Source organism: Protopterus annectens, chromosome 1.part2 (genome assembly GCF_019279795.1).
Source record: "Protopterus annectens isolate FY-2018-M chromosome 1.part2, PAN1.0, whole genome shotgun sequence".
NCBI lineage: Eukaryota > Metazoa > Chordata > Ceratodontiformes > Protopteridae > Protopterus > Protopterus annectens.
The window spans coordinates 974933412-974949840 of record NC_056727.1 but is presented as its reverse complement, the minus strand read 5'-3'; the positions used below and the strand labels follow the sequence as shown (position 1 = coordinate 974949840).

Below are 16429 nucleotides of genomic sequence, written 5' to 3'. Positions count from 1 at the left end.
TCACCTGGGGAAAGGCAAAGTACTGCTGCTCAAGCAACTTAAGACTCAATGAGAGGATCTTACCAAATTAATTCATAAGCCATACAGAACAGGGCACTCACCCAGTCCAGCACTGCAGGAATTACACAATGTTTCAGGCCAATGAGGGTCGTCTTCTATCCCCTCTAGTTAGATGGCCACAATTTCTTGCTTCACCCTCCTCTTTCAATGTCCTAGGATTCCTAGGATGATAGAGGTCAGAAGAATGGGCCAATACGGGATAGGGATTTGATGGTCACAGGAAGAAGGGTGGCTGGGGACAAGAGCAATAATAAAGTTGGTGAGATGGATCAAAATCTGGCTATAAGAGGTTCAGAATATAACTACACATGCAGTGTGCTCCAAGAGATGACCTACTAGTATGGTGCCTTGGTATCAGCACAGGGCCTATTTCCTTGATTTAACTGCACTTGCTTATTAGTGTTGGCTACTGTTTTGGGGTATTTTTTTGAAAGCATTTATTTAATATTCTGGCAGAATTTGTAATTTCTCTGCTTGCTGACTACTTCTAGTTCTGTTTGCCTCCAGATCGCCTTGCAAAACAGTGAATTAGCCAGGGACTTAGTTATTCAGTAGTTTGTTGTTTGCTCTACACTTGAGAGCTACTTTTGCTGTACTTTTACATTAAGAATTTCTCGGATCATCCTCTTGTGGCAGAAGGTGCTCACCTGGTCTCTCCGATTTGGGAAGCATTCCAGGGAGCTCAAAGTGTGGTTGTTTATTGGCTAGTGGGCACAGGAATAAGTTTTCAAGCTTTTTTCCTCCGCTATAAATCAGAAAAGTTTACAAAGAGCTGCCTACTATGTAGTGACGGCTAGCAGTGCCCAGTATAACAGGAAACAGCTAGACAGCAACATTTCCCTATAAAGTTCAGATCAAGTCTGAAACCTGTTAAACAGAGCAGCACTGTGTGGAATTAAGTTTGTGCAGTTAGCTTGCTCATCAAATAGCACTGCCATATCCTAACACTATAAAAATGTTTCCCCTAACCCCAGAAACTAGCTTGCATACAGAATAGCATTAACATATCCTAGCACTATATAACATCTTGCCCTTATTCTCTCAAACTACTCATAGGAAACCCCCTGTTAAAACTCAGTCCTTAACCCTAAACAGCCCACCCCATTACAGGACAGCATTGATATGCAACTTCCTAACGTCTCTGTGGCCAGCTTGATGGATTTGAGTAGCCTAATCAATGTAGAACTTATCTCATGTTCTCAAACAATATGTTAGTCATTAGTGAAAATAACACTGTATGTAAGAAATGTAAATACACAACCTCCTTAGAGGCAAAAATCTCACAAGCAAACAAGTCTGTCCAGAATTCCTATACTACATCCCTAACACATTTCACTCACCATAGACGCAGACCATCTTATGCTAAGGCACTTAAAAGAAACCTTCCCAAATCTCAGAAACCCCCAAAGCCTCCTAACTGCAACACTGCTCTTCAGCAATCACTAAAACTCTCACAAAATGAAACACCAAATATGTTACATAAACCTACACCCAATGATTCCCCAGCAGCAAAGCCCATAAGGCAAGTATATACTTTACCTAATACTCTTATCATTGGGAACTCCGTTGTGTGACACACAGATGCACCACTTACCAGGTTAGACAAGGAGAACAGAATGGTTATTTGCCTATCTGGTACCAGGATCCACAACATCACAAATGCACTAAAGTTGGTGCACTCCAGGTACCAATATGATTCTATCATAGCCCATGTGGGTGTAAATGCAGATACCAAGTTCTTGGATAACACTTTTATTTTTTTGGGCTGATACTGAAAGTAAGGCGAATTTATCCGGTACATTAACACTGTAGATTTTTTTAAAGTTCACATTTAACACTGATAAATATATTATAACCTATTTGGATAAAGAGATTAAAAAGGACTAGCAACTAGGTGGTTTTAGCACTAATATTTACAGAAAACAATTTCCAACTCTTTTTTACATTTCAACAGTTGGCATCCCAAACACCAGAAAAAAAGCAGTGATGAAGGGACAACTTGTCCATTTGGGACAGATGGTGTCGAACTTTGAATTATTCCTATGGGAATGTGATGTATTTATATGTTCCTCAAAAGAGGTTACCACCCATTTTTGTCAACTCTATTATGGAAAATGTGGTTACTAAAAGGAGAAATGTTTTTTACACCCCATTAATCTTGAGGACAAAAAGGGATGATGAGGTGATCTCAAACTCCCCAGGTAAAAAGTTGGAAAGGTCCTTTATTAATATCTACACCTTGGACAGAAGTCTCATTTACGATATTTTACGTCAAAATTGGAGTTTGCATAAAGACCCCTGATAACCTACAGGAATAAGTGCTCTAAAAATGATTTGGAGAGCTGGAATGTACTTTTCCCAGTGAAGAGTAGTTCCAAACGGGGGGTGTTGGAATGTTTAAATGTAGACGTTCTCAGTGCCCTTTCATTTTAAAAGCAAAATATGTGTCAGTTAATGGGAAAAATCATACACGCTAGAGGTCATTATTCTTGTGATTCGAAACGGGCGGCATACCTAGCTATGTGTAAATTATGTCATGCATTTCATATTGGTAAGACCAATAGGAAATTGAGAGAAGGGGTCTACAAACATAATTACAACATAAAGAAAAAGAATAGCAGTAATGCCTTAAACAAACATACTGAAATAAACAGGTCACGAATTTGTACTTTTTATACTGGAACAAATCAGTCTGGACCCAAGGGGTGGTTTTATGGAAGAATTTATTGGGAGCCGCGAACTGTGGTGGGAACTGTTTCTCAGTGCAACAAGATTACCAGGGTTGAATGAAATGTGTTCTACTAACTGTATTTTGAAATTAAGACATTATTTAAGCTTTTTTTATGTTGATTACATAAAGTTTTTTTAACACTGGCAGTAGAGCATGAATGTTAATTGTGCTATTTTCCATGTCTGGTTTGCTTTAATCCCCCCCCCACCAGAAGGGCAAATATCTATCCCAGCAGAGTGCTGCCCCCGTGACATCTCAGATGCTCAGGTAAGAACCGCCCTCTCCAAAGCAAAAAACACAGCATCAATGGGACCAGATGGTGTCCCAGGCTGCGTCCTACATGAACTCCAAGAAGAGCTAAACCCAAACATAAAACTACCATTCAATCTCAGCCTTACTACAGGATATGTACCCAAAGAGTGACGTACAGCAACAGTGGTCCCTCTCTACAAAGGTGGTGCCTCAACGGATCCTGGAAACTATCGCCCCATAAGCCTGACAAGCTTGGTCTGCAAAGCTATGGAAAGGATCATCATGGACCTCATAAATAAAGATATTGGGGACCTACAGACACTGGATCCTACCCAGTTCGGCTTTGTTAAGGGCAGATCCTGCCTCTTAAACCTGTTAGATTTCTTTGAAACAGTCACCAAGGCCATTGACGAGGGGAAGGTGGTCCACACAGCCTACCTGGACCTCGCAAAAGCCTTCGATACAATACCCCACTCGGGCATTATAGATAAGCTCACCAGCTTAAATATAAACCCCTATGTCACTAGATGGGTTGCAAACTGGCTCAAGGACAGAACCCACATGGTTAGAATTGCTGGAGCCATGTCAGACTCCAAACCAGTTACAAGTGGCATCCCACAAGGGTCAGTCCTGGGACCTCTCTTGTTCGGTATATATTTCTCGGAGGTACAGGCCAACACGGAAGGACTGTGGCTGACCAAGTTCGCAGATGACTGCAAACTGGGTGCCATAATCGACTCTCCAGCCGACACAAGCATCTTAAAAAAGGGCCTCATAGAAACAGACAACTGGTGCCAGAGCCATGGCCTCAAGTTAAACGCCAAAAAGTGTATAGTCATCCCCTTTGGCAAAAACAAAGTGCCCACAAATTATCACATAGGTGGTAATCCATTAAGTACAGAAGAAGTAATTAGGGACCTGGGGACCCAAGTTGATAGCAATCTCTCATTTGACAACCACGTGGCCACAGTGGTTAGAAAAACATTTTATAAAGCCCACCTAATCATGAAGGGATTCACATCTAGATCAGGGGAGGTCATTGTGCCTCTTTACTCATCCCTCATCAGGCCCATAACTGAGTACAATGCCCCTTTTGGGATGTACCTTACGAGACACGTGCAGCAACTGGAAAGACCCCCAAAAGTACCTCACCAAGAGGATCAAAGGGCTCAAAAAGATGCCATATGCTGCCCGGTTAAAGAAACTCCAGCTCTACTCAGTGACATACCGCCTGCTCAGAGGTGATCTGTGCCTGACGTATATAGCCATGTCCAACCCGGAATTAATGTACATGCTGCACGTCAGGAAATCCAAATCCCATCGAGCTACGTGCTCAAGAGACTTGAACCTCAGCACTGAAACAAATAGGACATGCTGGAGGGACAGATTCATAACCCAGAGGCTCCCTTCACTCTGGAATAAAATCCTCATCATTAAGGGCTTTTCATCCAGAAAAAAGGAGGTCTTTGTCCCACTGTACTCATCCCTCATTAGACCCATTATAGAGTACAAAGCCCAGTTTGGTATGTACCTCACAAGACATCTGCAACAGCTGGAAAGGCCACAGAAATACCTCACTAAAGAATCACAGGCCTAAAGCAGATGCCCTATGCTGACTGTTTAAAAATACTCCAGCTATATTCTGTGGCATATCGTCTACTCAGAGGTGATCTTTGCTTAACATACAAAGCCATGTCAAACCCTGAGCTGTTGGACATGCTCCACTTAAAGAAATCCCATTCCCTCAGAGCCACACGCTCCAGGGATCTAAACCTTGTCATCACAATGAACAAAACAACATGTTGGAGGGATAGGTTCCTGACCCAGAGACTCCCCATACTCTGGAATAGACTGCCCATGCATGTTAAGCAGAGCACCTCCTTGGCCCTCTTCAAAAGGAACCTTGACAATTGGATGGCAGATGGAAAATTCACCTCAGGGATCACATCAGTTGCTCACCTCAGGGATCACATCAGTCGCCCTGCTAGACAGGGGTCCAGGGAAGTAAACACTGTGGGAAGAAACATCCAGGGAATTGTTATGGTTAGGCTTGTATAGGCCCCTAGGGCCGATAGCCTAGTACCAACCTATGAACCTATGTATGTGGTTTATTTATTTTGTTTGGGTAGGTAGTATGTAGCGAGCGGTAGGGTTGGCCAACTATGACGATTCAAGATTTTGAATTTCGCGGGTTAGAGTGTTCGGAGTTTTCACAGTTCGCACAATGTGTCGCTGTTTTTGTATTTGCTGAAAAGGTCTTTTGTGCTTATAATATAGACCCGCTGTAATAATGCACATGATTTTCTGCACAGATTTTAAAATGAACAGGAAGTATGTTTTTACTGTTCTGATGAAGTTTCACCAAAATGATAATGAAAGCGCTTAGCATTTATTAAACTTTTTTGTTTGCTACTGGTGTGGATCCATGGCTCTGGTTCTTCTTACACAACAAGGTGGATTTTACCACTGGTTTGTGTATCCTTATGTTGGATTTTGGGTTCTGTGCATGGTCACAGATCCCGATTGAGAATATAAAGATAGTAATGACGGTCTTTCTTTCTCAGAATCTAAGAACATGAATGCCCCACCAATACTGCTTTATTCTGACACTTATATATTAAGGGAGAGAGTTCTTTCAGCCTGAAGAAGTTGGGCAAAAGGCTACTAATAAGGATGTAAAATCTTGGTGGCAGGCAAAACCTGCAGCCAAAAGAAGTTTGATAGAAGTGTAGCTGGCCCCTGTATGGAAAAAAAAAATGAGAAAAAGGTCAATATTTTAGGAACTAGAGCCAGGAAGTTCAAATGCCTTTGCAGAGAACTTACACCATTAGCATATGTAAATCTTCCTGTCTGAAGGCTGCTGGGAAGCTGTAATTAACTGTATTACCTAGGATGGGAGTGTAGAAGCTCTGGCCATTACTGGAAGTGGAGGTTCCACGTGATTAACCCTAGGGATTGGATGAGTATGTCAGGCTGGAGGGACAGGTGAGTCTGCAATTGACGGTGCTGCAGAAGCAAAAGTAGTAACACTGGTTTTCTTCTTAGATGCGACCAAAGAAGAGGAACAAAATCTGGTGTAGCCATAATCGGATTTATTTGACTGACCTTAGGTTGGCTCATCTTGTTTTTTTGCAGAAATCTTGGAATGAGTGACACTGGGGAAAAAGCATAAAGGAGCCCAGGTGGCCAGGTGACTATTAGCAAACAATGTGAAGATGTGGCTTATGCCCAAACCCACATAGCTTCTCAGCAGAGGGGATAAAATCAAGCTCTATTCTGCTTCTGTACACCAGTGACACCGCACCTTGGGGAAGGAGGTCCTGAAAGGCCTGCAATGCAAGAAAGACATCATTCATTTCATGGACACTGATGTGCAACTTGCCTTTATGTGTGATACACATCTCTTGAACTGTCCTATTCAAGAATGCGCCTGTGGTTGGAGTGCTACTGGAACAGGCTGAACAAAGAGTCTTCCTAAACTGAGTTTTTTTTTGGATTTGTCCACCAGGACAGAGGTTTCAAACAAACCTCTTGACAGTTTTATAGGGCCAGTCATGGGTTGCATTTCTTGAGACCAATAAATGTTTAGCGTCCACTGAAAAATTCATGAATTGTCATGCAATCTGTACAGTTTGAATGGTGGCCAATATAAAGACTGACTAGTACATTGAGAGCTTTTGCTGCATCCAGTGTTGGGTGGTGGAAGTGGTCTAATACAGCTTAGACTATTGTGGATATACTCTCTGGGAGTCAACTCTCTTATTTTATCCAAATGGAAGCCAATAAACAACAAAAGCTAGGATGGTTCCAGTTAAGATTTTGAAAGACTGTATTCCCCCCAATAACAGGGGGAGCTGGAGTAAGTACATACTCATCATACTGAGTTCCTCCAGTGCAGGTGCAGCGATGAGCCAGTCGCCTAGCTAGGAAAATATTTTTATCTCTAGAAGTTGCATGTGGGTAGACATGCCATGCACTTGAACAACACCTAGTGTGCTGTGACGAGACCAAAAGGCAAGGCACTGAGCTGGTAATGACTGGTTCTCACCGGGAAGTGGGGGGGGGGGGGTTCCTGAACACTTTGGCAATCTTCATTTGCAGATACATGTCCTGGAGATCCTAAAGAAAACATCCAATCTCCTTCCTGTTTCACCATGACCATCCAAGAAGGATTCCTTCTTTTGTGCATTTATTCAAAGGGCTGAGGTCCATCTGAGGTACCAATGTCTTTTTGGGCAAAAGAAGCATCTCTAATAAAATCTGGATCCTCTCTGGTCTGGTGGAACCTCCTGGATGGCTCTTTAACAGAAGGCTTTCCACCTCTTGCTGAGCCCCTCTCCTCTGGCAGGTGGCAAAGGTAGATGACACTGCAGTTGCATTCATGGGTAGTTTTCAAAATAGTACAGAGTAGCATGGGGGGGGGGGGTGCAGTGACGACCATTTTGGTCTTTGTCCTGCTGCCTTTGAGGCTTTCTGAAAAAAAATGCAAGAAAGGTATTTGAGAACTATTCAGAGATATCTCAAACAACTCCCTAAGGCCATACTTTATCTTCTGTTTTTGTTGCAGTTCAGCAACTATATTCTGCTTTGCCTGATCACAGTACCTTGGTTTTAATTTGGAAAATGGTACTCCCAGTGGTCTGCTCTCATCCCCCATCCTTTATTTGTAGTAGCAAAAATGAAAAGTTGTACGGCTGTTCCTTATTACAGAGAATAAAACAAAGATCAACTCAAAATTATACATGTAAAAAACTATTTTGTGCATGCAAAAAGTTAACGTTAATGTAAGAAAGTTGGAGGGCTGATCCTTCCATTTTTCTTTTTCAAGTCAATAAAAAGATAAAGATGAACTCAGAATCAGCAAGATACAAAGGAAACATATTAGGCACTGCATAGCAGAGTCCAAATTTGCCACCTTGTAAGTGGTGGTTTGGATTAATGAAGTCACCACACAAATTGATAACTAAGAACTTAAGAGAAAAGGTTTATGTATTAAAGAATTCTTTCCTGTAGCTTACCTACAGTAACAAGGGGAAAGGGGTAAGAGAAAATATGCAGTTCTCCACAGAGTATACATGCTGTATGCATGTATGCAGGAAAGAAAATAAAAAAAATCAGCACATCCTCTGGCGTTCTCTTCCTCCTCCTTTTGCCTACAGTTTGAATCTGAGCAAAGTACATGACCAGAGTGTTTTCCTGGGTCATCCCTGAAAAGGAACACTTGTGTCCAGTGGGCTTACCTGGTTAATAAATGTATAAAGCAAAAACAGTAACTGTATTTGGCCACATGGCCACTAACTTTAAGAAATGTCCTACTTTGTTTAATCAGCCAGTCTTTTCTGTTGCTGTCTCAGTGAGACCTTTCTGTTGTCTAAGATGTCTGTGCTTGGAAAGTTAAGTAGACCTGGTAATTTAAAGTTGGAAGAGAGAAAGAATCTAAAATTCTTGTCTGAAAGCAAATAAGCAACATATAATGCTTTTTTTGGGTCCTTATTATATGAACGAAGGTTCATATAAGTGAATGCTCTAATGAGAGAAATTCCCGGACATTGAGGTGCATGTTGTGGGATCGCAGTACAGTGAAGACTGGAGGTTTTGCCCTTTCCTCACTGTAGTGAGATCTAGGAGTTGTAATATATATTTAAGCAGGGGGTGTGGGGGGGCACAGTCCCCCACAGTATTGTTTTTGATGTCCAGGATTTTCGCTCACTGAGCATTCGCTTATATAAACTTTTGTTCATATAATATAGATCCCTTTTTTTTCCTGGTGATGTTCCCAAATTCATTACTTCTGGTTCAACCTTACTGTTTCAATCCACATCAAGTGTATCCTAGTACAGCCCTATTAAAATGTATGCTGCCTTCTAAAAGCAAAAGATATATCTGGCAGGCAACACAGAGACTATCATCACGTATCTTAACTGGGGAAAAATAAAAGTAGATCTGAACTATAATGATGTATTCCAAACTCTTCTTTGCAGATGGACACCCAAAACCAACTTACCCTTTTTTTCTCAAGTTCTGGAAAAAAAACAAGTAAAAAGGTCACAGACAAGCCAATCAGTAAAAATTAAAAGAAAAATCTAGCCAAGCTAGACTTTCCATTGTGTGATTCCTTAAACCTTTTGTATTGGAGGCACATGGGATATATGCAAATGACCCTTTAAGGACATCAGGTGTTGCAGCTATATGGCAATTCTGAATTCCCATGACTTCTTTCATTGTAAGTCTGTTATGGAAAATTTCAGGGCAATAAAGCCAATCCCTTCTAGTTGTGGACATGCATGTTTCAGCCTTCTTATGACTTCATCAGCACAGCATTAAGTGGACTGTTTGACTTTGTCTGTGTGACCTTTTTACTTGTTGTTTTAGTTTGTTAGTTGGGATATTTTGCAGACACCCTGATGGTTATGGACATCAGCTGGGTATGACAACCCTATGTTTCTAAAGATTAGCCAAACAGTCCTGTTACGCTGCGCTGATGAAGCCATAAGAAGGCTGAAACATGCATGTCCACAACTAGTAGGGTTTGGCTTTACTGGCCTGAATTTGTCCATAACAGACTTAAAGAAAAAAGCCATGGGCCTTCGGATCTGGCATATACAGTGGATATAAAAATTGTACACACCCCTGTTAATATGCCAGGTCTTTGTGATATAAAAAAATGAGACCACAATAAATCATTTGAAAACTTTTCCCACCTTTAATGTGACCTATAACCTGTACAATTCAATTGAAAAACAAAAAAAAATCTGTTAGGGAAAAAAATATAAAAAAATAAACATACAATAAGCATTGCATAAGTTCATTTCATAAGACTGATGATGTAATTAAATCAAAAGGTGCTTCAACAAAATATTAGTTTAAGGGTGTGCACACTTATGCAACCAGCTTACTGTACGCCTTTTTTTTTATATTTTTCCCCCCAACAGATTTGTTTTTCAATTGAATTGTACAGGTTATAGGTCACATTAAAGGTGGGAAAAGTTTTGAAATGATTTATTTTGGTCTCTTTTTTTATATCACAAAAACCTGGCATTTTAACAGGGATGTGTACACTTTATATCCTCTGTAGCTAAAACACCTGCTGTCCTTAAAGGGTCATTTGCATATATCCCATGTGCCTCTAATACAAGAGGGTTTAAGGGATCACACAGTGGAAACTCTAGCTTGGCTAGATTTTTCTTTTACTTTTTACTGAGAATTTCTGGAAAAAAGAAATGCCTTGTGTGGGTACAAACGAAACCAGTGGGCAAGTCAGCCAAAGTCAAATAAAACATCTCTATCAGATTCTTCAGGGGGAAAATCTCTTACTTTTTAATGCCCCTCAAAATACTTAATCAGCAAAAGTAAATAAATAAAAAAAGAGATGGGCAAGTTGGCAGAGGGGTAGCCACAGGAGCATTTCTTCTGTGTACTTTGAGGTAAATCCCACTTAACAAATCATCTGCTAGGTTTTTATACTAATTTCGATGCACTGTCAAAAATGAGACCAAAGTTAATTTATGAAAGGAACCTTTAATGCCTTCCTATGTTTTCAGGATGAAAAGGTGAAGTCACAGTTTACTCAAAGCACAATAATCTTGTCATTAGATGCCTGACTTAGAGTTTCCAATTTTTTTTACATCCCCTTCATTTTAATCCTGGCACCTTAATGGACTTTGTGCCCCTTTAAAACTCAGAAAATGACAACGAAGTTTTCTTTCCTAGTATTTGTTCATCTTCTTATACCATGGCTGCTTCCTCCTAGGGCTTACCTTTTCATGTTTTTTTATTTCCTCATTCTGCAGAAAAGCCTTCAAAGTTTCCAGTCTTCTAAATATAATGCCTGACTTGATATTCACGGTCATTATCAATAACAGTCTTATATCCTAAAACAAATAACACACTAAATGAATATCTTTGAAAAGCTGTCTAACACAGTCACACTTCCCAGTGGTCCTCTACAAGGAAGGCAGAGACCTGGATCCAATGCAGAAGCTGTATTAAAATGAAAAAAAAAAATGGAATATAAAAAGGTAATACATTTTTGTAGACTAAGTGCTAACACTAAAAACAAAATTAATCCTGATCATTTCTAACACTGTCAATAAATGCATTCATCTGTTTCTGATCTGTAAAAACTGCAAAGCTTGACTGGATTAAATGCTGATGTGAGACAGATGTCAGTGGTACCCCCTTAGAATGGACAGACGAAAACTTGTACACATCATCTTGGCACTGCTGGGAAATCATGCACAGACAAAGTCAAGATAAAGCCATGTTTGCTCTACTCCTTCTCCTTAAAGTGAGATACACACACATTCAACCACTTAAGCAGCAAGTGTCAATTATATTCTCTCATTCACACTGCTAGCACATGGATATCTTACCAGAGTTCAGAGGGAAGAGTACATGCTTAACAAAAGAGAGGACTCCATTATTTTCTACATTTCCTGGCTCACAAAAAGCCCTTTTAAGTTTCTTTTTTACATCCTCCTTGGAATCCAGAAGATCAATCTTGGACTCCTAAGAAAAAAAAAAGAAAGTTAATAAATGAAGTATTAGTATCCCAGGCTGTAAAACTTCCAAAGCATACAGACATGTGACTAAGGCAGACATTAATAATTCTTAATTCACAGAAGTTATAAGGATAAGTGAATCTGAATCATGAGAGATAGGTTTGCCTTAGCTGGGTTATTCAGTACTCAGAAAAAATATGATACACAGACAGCTATGCATGGACATATATTTACATATAATACAACAGAAACAGGACTGAAGAAAGTAATTCCCGGCAGTGGTAATGATACCTAGCAATAACTGACTACACAGGAAGGTTAAGAGGACTGATAGCAAAAATCAAAGGAATCATCCCAGCAAAATTCATGTTATACAAAAATGCAGTTTGTACAGGGGAGATAATGCTGCTGCTTAAATGTTAATTAGTCTTATTTTGTTTCATACAGTCACACAATATATTAAGTACTATGTTCATTTAGTCTACTTTCAGGCTACAGTAACAGCTCCTTTGTGTACATCACCCATTCAGCGACATTTAAATTATTCCCATTGCTTCCGATTAAATTACAGCTGATGTTTTTTATGCTTTGTGTCTGCCACAACTCACAAATGTTCACTTATGTAAGTTCACTTACCTAATTACCAAATAAATTCATAACAGAAGGAGCAGGTACTGTTATGACTCTGTCATATAATGACTTGAGGCATACCTCCCTGGACTATATGAAGAGACATGACTGAGCTAGCTGAATGTGTGTCCCAGGAAGGTATGTCCCTAGTCTTAAGCAGCATTTTACCATCACCCAGAATGATGCCTCAATACAAATAGAAAATGATTCACTTTAACAATTGACTTGGCTTATGATCGACAGACCATGACGCTTTGCTAGAGATGGCTTGTATGTGTCTCACTTGGGCTTCAGGCTTCTGGCAAAGGCCCTTGCCTCCTTCATAGTGCCTTTTTTAGGAAAAGTCATGAGGTCAATACTACCAACATAAAAATTTCAACAAAATGCAAATTAAAGGTCATACTGCTAAATGCTAGGAGTCTAAACATGAAACTGCACTCACTGCAAGCATTCTTAACCCTGGAAGATGCTGACATTTGTGCAGTCACAGAAACATGTTTTCAAAACTGCGGAGAGCACCCCAGCCTTACCTGGTTACTCATCCTATCACACATTCAGACCCCAAACTGTGGGCAGCAAAGCCAAAGGAGGTGGAGTTTCAATATATATTAAAGACACACAGACAGACCTCCAGGCTGGTCAAACAGTATGACGCACAGGAGACACACCAGGTGCAGTTAACCATTGACAAGACCCCTATTTAAATCATAGCTAGCTACAGGCCCCTAAATTTGACTCAAGATGCCTACTCCATCTATCTGGACCTCTTCAAATCTATCAAGATTCAACCCTTTACCTTGATCCTGGGTGACTTTAATTACCCAACCACAGATTGGAAAAAACACATGCCAGAACACAAATGCCCAGAGATTCCTCGATTTTATCAATGCAAATGCCTTGAACAGCTAGTCGATACCTCCATAAGAGGTTATAATATCTTGGACTTGGTATTAACCAACATGAGTAACCACTGCATCACCCCTACAGTATCTTCCTCCCTGGTAAGATCAGACCATAAAGCGGTCACTTTCGAAGACATAGTCTCCCCTAACCCCCCTCTAGCTAGGGTCAACCAAAAAAAGTCTCCAAAGCTGATTACAACCTCCTGAGGGATGGTATAAACAGCTTCACAAACCCTCCCCCACTGTAGGAACTGGCACCAATGTACATATCTACACCAAAGTACTATACAAGCATTTATATAGATGCATGGAATCAAGAATACCCGACAGGACAAAATCATCCTCCGCAAGGAAGAGTAAACCTGTCTGGTGGACATTTGCAATAAATAAACTATATAACAAAAGGAAAAAATTGCTGTCCAGGACCAAGAAGGAGCAGGTGCCCAATTGGAAGAAATCTCTCCTTACTCTGAACAAGCAAGTAAGAGCACTAGTGAAATTCTCTAAAACTAACTTAGAGTCCAAATTGGCCACATCTACTAGACACAATCATAAGGCCTTCTTCACATATGTCCGAAATCTCAAAGGAAGCACCCAGATCTGTTCAGAACTGGTGTTCAAGGACACCACATACACAAATGCTGTATAATCTACTGTCTTGACAGATTCAGTGAAAACTTCGCTCCTCTGTCCCCCCATCAGTAAATCAGGACATCCCCAGTACCTGCCCCCACCCCCATCAGTAAATCAGGACATCCCCAGTACCTGCCCCCACCCCTCATCTTTAGTGAACAAGTCAACACTATCCTCTCAAAGGCAAAAAATACAGCCTCCATGGGACCAGATAACATTCCTGGCTGTATCCTACATGAACTTGCAGCACCATTAGGCACCCTATTCAACCAAAGCCTGAGTACTGGCTTTGTCCCAGCCAAGTGAAAGACAGCCACAGTCATCCCTTTACACAAAGGTGGAGCGTCCACCGATCCGGGAAACTACAGACCCATCAGCCTAACTAGCCTGATCTGCAAGGCTATGGAATGGATTATCATGGACCTCATTAACAGGGACATTGGCAACCTCCAAACACTCAACCCCACACAGTTTGGCTTTGTCAAGGGGAAGTCATGTCTGTTAAATCTGGTCGACTTCTTTGAGACGGTCACCAAAGCCATGGACGAGGGGAAGATAGTGCACACTGCCTACCTTGACTTGGCCAAAGCCTTCAACACTGTTCTCCAACTCAGGTATAGTAAGATAAACTCTCTCAACTAGGCATCAATCCATATGTTACCAGATGGGTAGCAAACTGGCTCACTGATAGAACCCACCTAATCAAAATAGGGGAAGCCACCTCAAGCAGTCGACCTGTAACGAGCAGTGTACCCCAGGGAAGGGTCTTGGGGCCTATATTATCTGGGATATACTTCTCTGACGTGCAGGCCAAAACCAGTGGAGTACGGCTGACCATATTTGCAGATGACTGTAAGCTGGGCACAGTCATCAGTTCCCCAAGTGATGTGGACATCCTCCAAGAGAGTCTCGACCAAGCAAATGACACCAGAAACATGGCCTCAAGCTGAATGCCAAAAAATGCATCATCATCCCCTTTTGGAAGAATGACATCTCCACATATTATCACATTAATAACAATGTCCTACGTACACAATCAGTAGTGAGGAATTTGAGCAACCAGATTGATAGCAACCTGACTTTTGACCACACGTCGCTTCGGTTGTACAGAAAGCTTTCTACATGGCCCACTTCATAAGTAAGGGTATCTCACATCCAGAGAGAAAGAGATCATAACATCCCTGTGTTCTTCCTTTATAAGGCCAATTATTGAGTACAACGCCCCCTTCAGCATGTACCTTGCAAAGCACATACAGCAGCTGGAAAGAACACAGAGGTTCCTCAGCAGGAGAACCCAGGGCCTCAAATATCTACCCTACACAGACAGGTTAAAATCCCTATCCCTCTACTCAGTTTCATACAGACTCCTCACGGGTGACCTCTGCCTGGCATATAAAGCAATCTCAGACCCCACCTTGATGGGACTGCTGCATATCTACAAGTCAAGCTCCACTCGAGCAACTCGTACGCGCAACCTCAGTTTGATCTGTGATATAAATAGGACTTCTTGGCGGGACAAATTTGTGTCCTGGAGACTCCTCCATCTGTGGAATAGGCTCCCTCTCCATGTAGGCTCCCTCCATGTCAAGCAAAGTACCTCATTATCCCTTTTTAAGCGCAACCTGGATAACTGGATGGGAAACAGAGGATATACCCTTGGGATTCCACCTGTGTCCCTGCTGGACAGTGGCTTTGCGTGCTGACTTGTCTAAACATGGGCTAAACTCTTGGCTAGGCTTATAAGAGCCTCAGGGTCAATAGCCTAGTACCCTCCTCTGAAATGTTTCTGGTGTTCAGGTATTTTAATATAGTTTGGAAAAAAAAAATCACATGCCAAACTAAATACGATATCAAGATATATGAAAATAAGTACTAAGTTTTAACCCCATTAATTTCCTAAATGAACTCAAACTCTGCAGTTGGTCAGTCCTGAAACAACTGCCTCTGGAGGATGCTGTTACGTACTTTAACTCTAAATTCCTTACCATCCTTAACTCCCATGCTCCTGTACGAACAACTAAGACTAAAACCAAAGTAGCACTGTGGCTTTCTAAAGATACCAAGTGAAAAACCATACCCAGAAACAAAGCTTGGGCCACATTGCGTACTTCAAAAAAAAAAAAAAAACCCAGATCAAATTAAATAGCAGCAGATAAGGAATCCATCAAATTAGATTAAAAAAAAAAAAAACTTTTACTGTCATCTTCAACAACAAAAAAATCAGAACCCTCAAAAGTTCTGGACAGGTATAAACCAGCTTCTTCACCCAGGATGAACTACCACATCAACCCCCTCAGCTTCACTCCATAAACTCCCAGAGGAAAATGCAAATGCCTTTAATAGTGTCTTTATCGAAGCTATCCAGGCACTAGCTAGCCAAGTAAACCCCAGCTGCACTAACTTAAAGACCACCATACCTAGTTCACAACTATCCTTCAGCTTCCAACCGGTTCCCACTTCACTAATCTGTACCCTACTAAAAAAAACTAAAACCAACTACCCTTTCTGCTGATCTCCTCCCTGCTGAGTACCTGCAAATAGCAGCAGATGTCATAGCATACCCCATCTCCATCTTAATAAACAGAACCATAATGGATGTCACCACCCCCTCCATCTGGAACATATCCCACTACATAAGGGTGGCAGTTCCACTGAACTGTCAAATTTCAGACCAATAGCTATTCTCTCACCGTTGGCTAAAATCATGGAGAAGTGCATCC

General features: G+C 41.1%; 1 protein-coding gene across 1 annotated transcript in view; it reads right to left on the bottom strand.

Moving 5' to 3' along the window:
- Positions 1–16429, bottom strand: part of LOC122792203 (tyrosine--tRNA ligase, cytoplasmic-like) — a 480316-nt gene that overhangs the window by 211210 nt on the left and 252677 nt on the right. The window contains exon 8 of the mRNA XM_044059934.1: positions 11416–11551. Within this exon, the coding sequence (XP_043915869.1) occupies positions 11416–11551 (136 nt within the window). The remainder of the gene's footprint in view (positions 1–11415; positions 11552–16429) is intronic.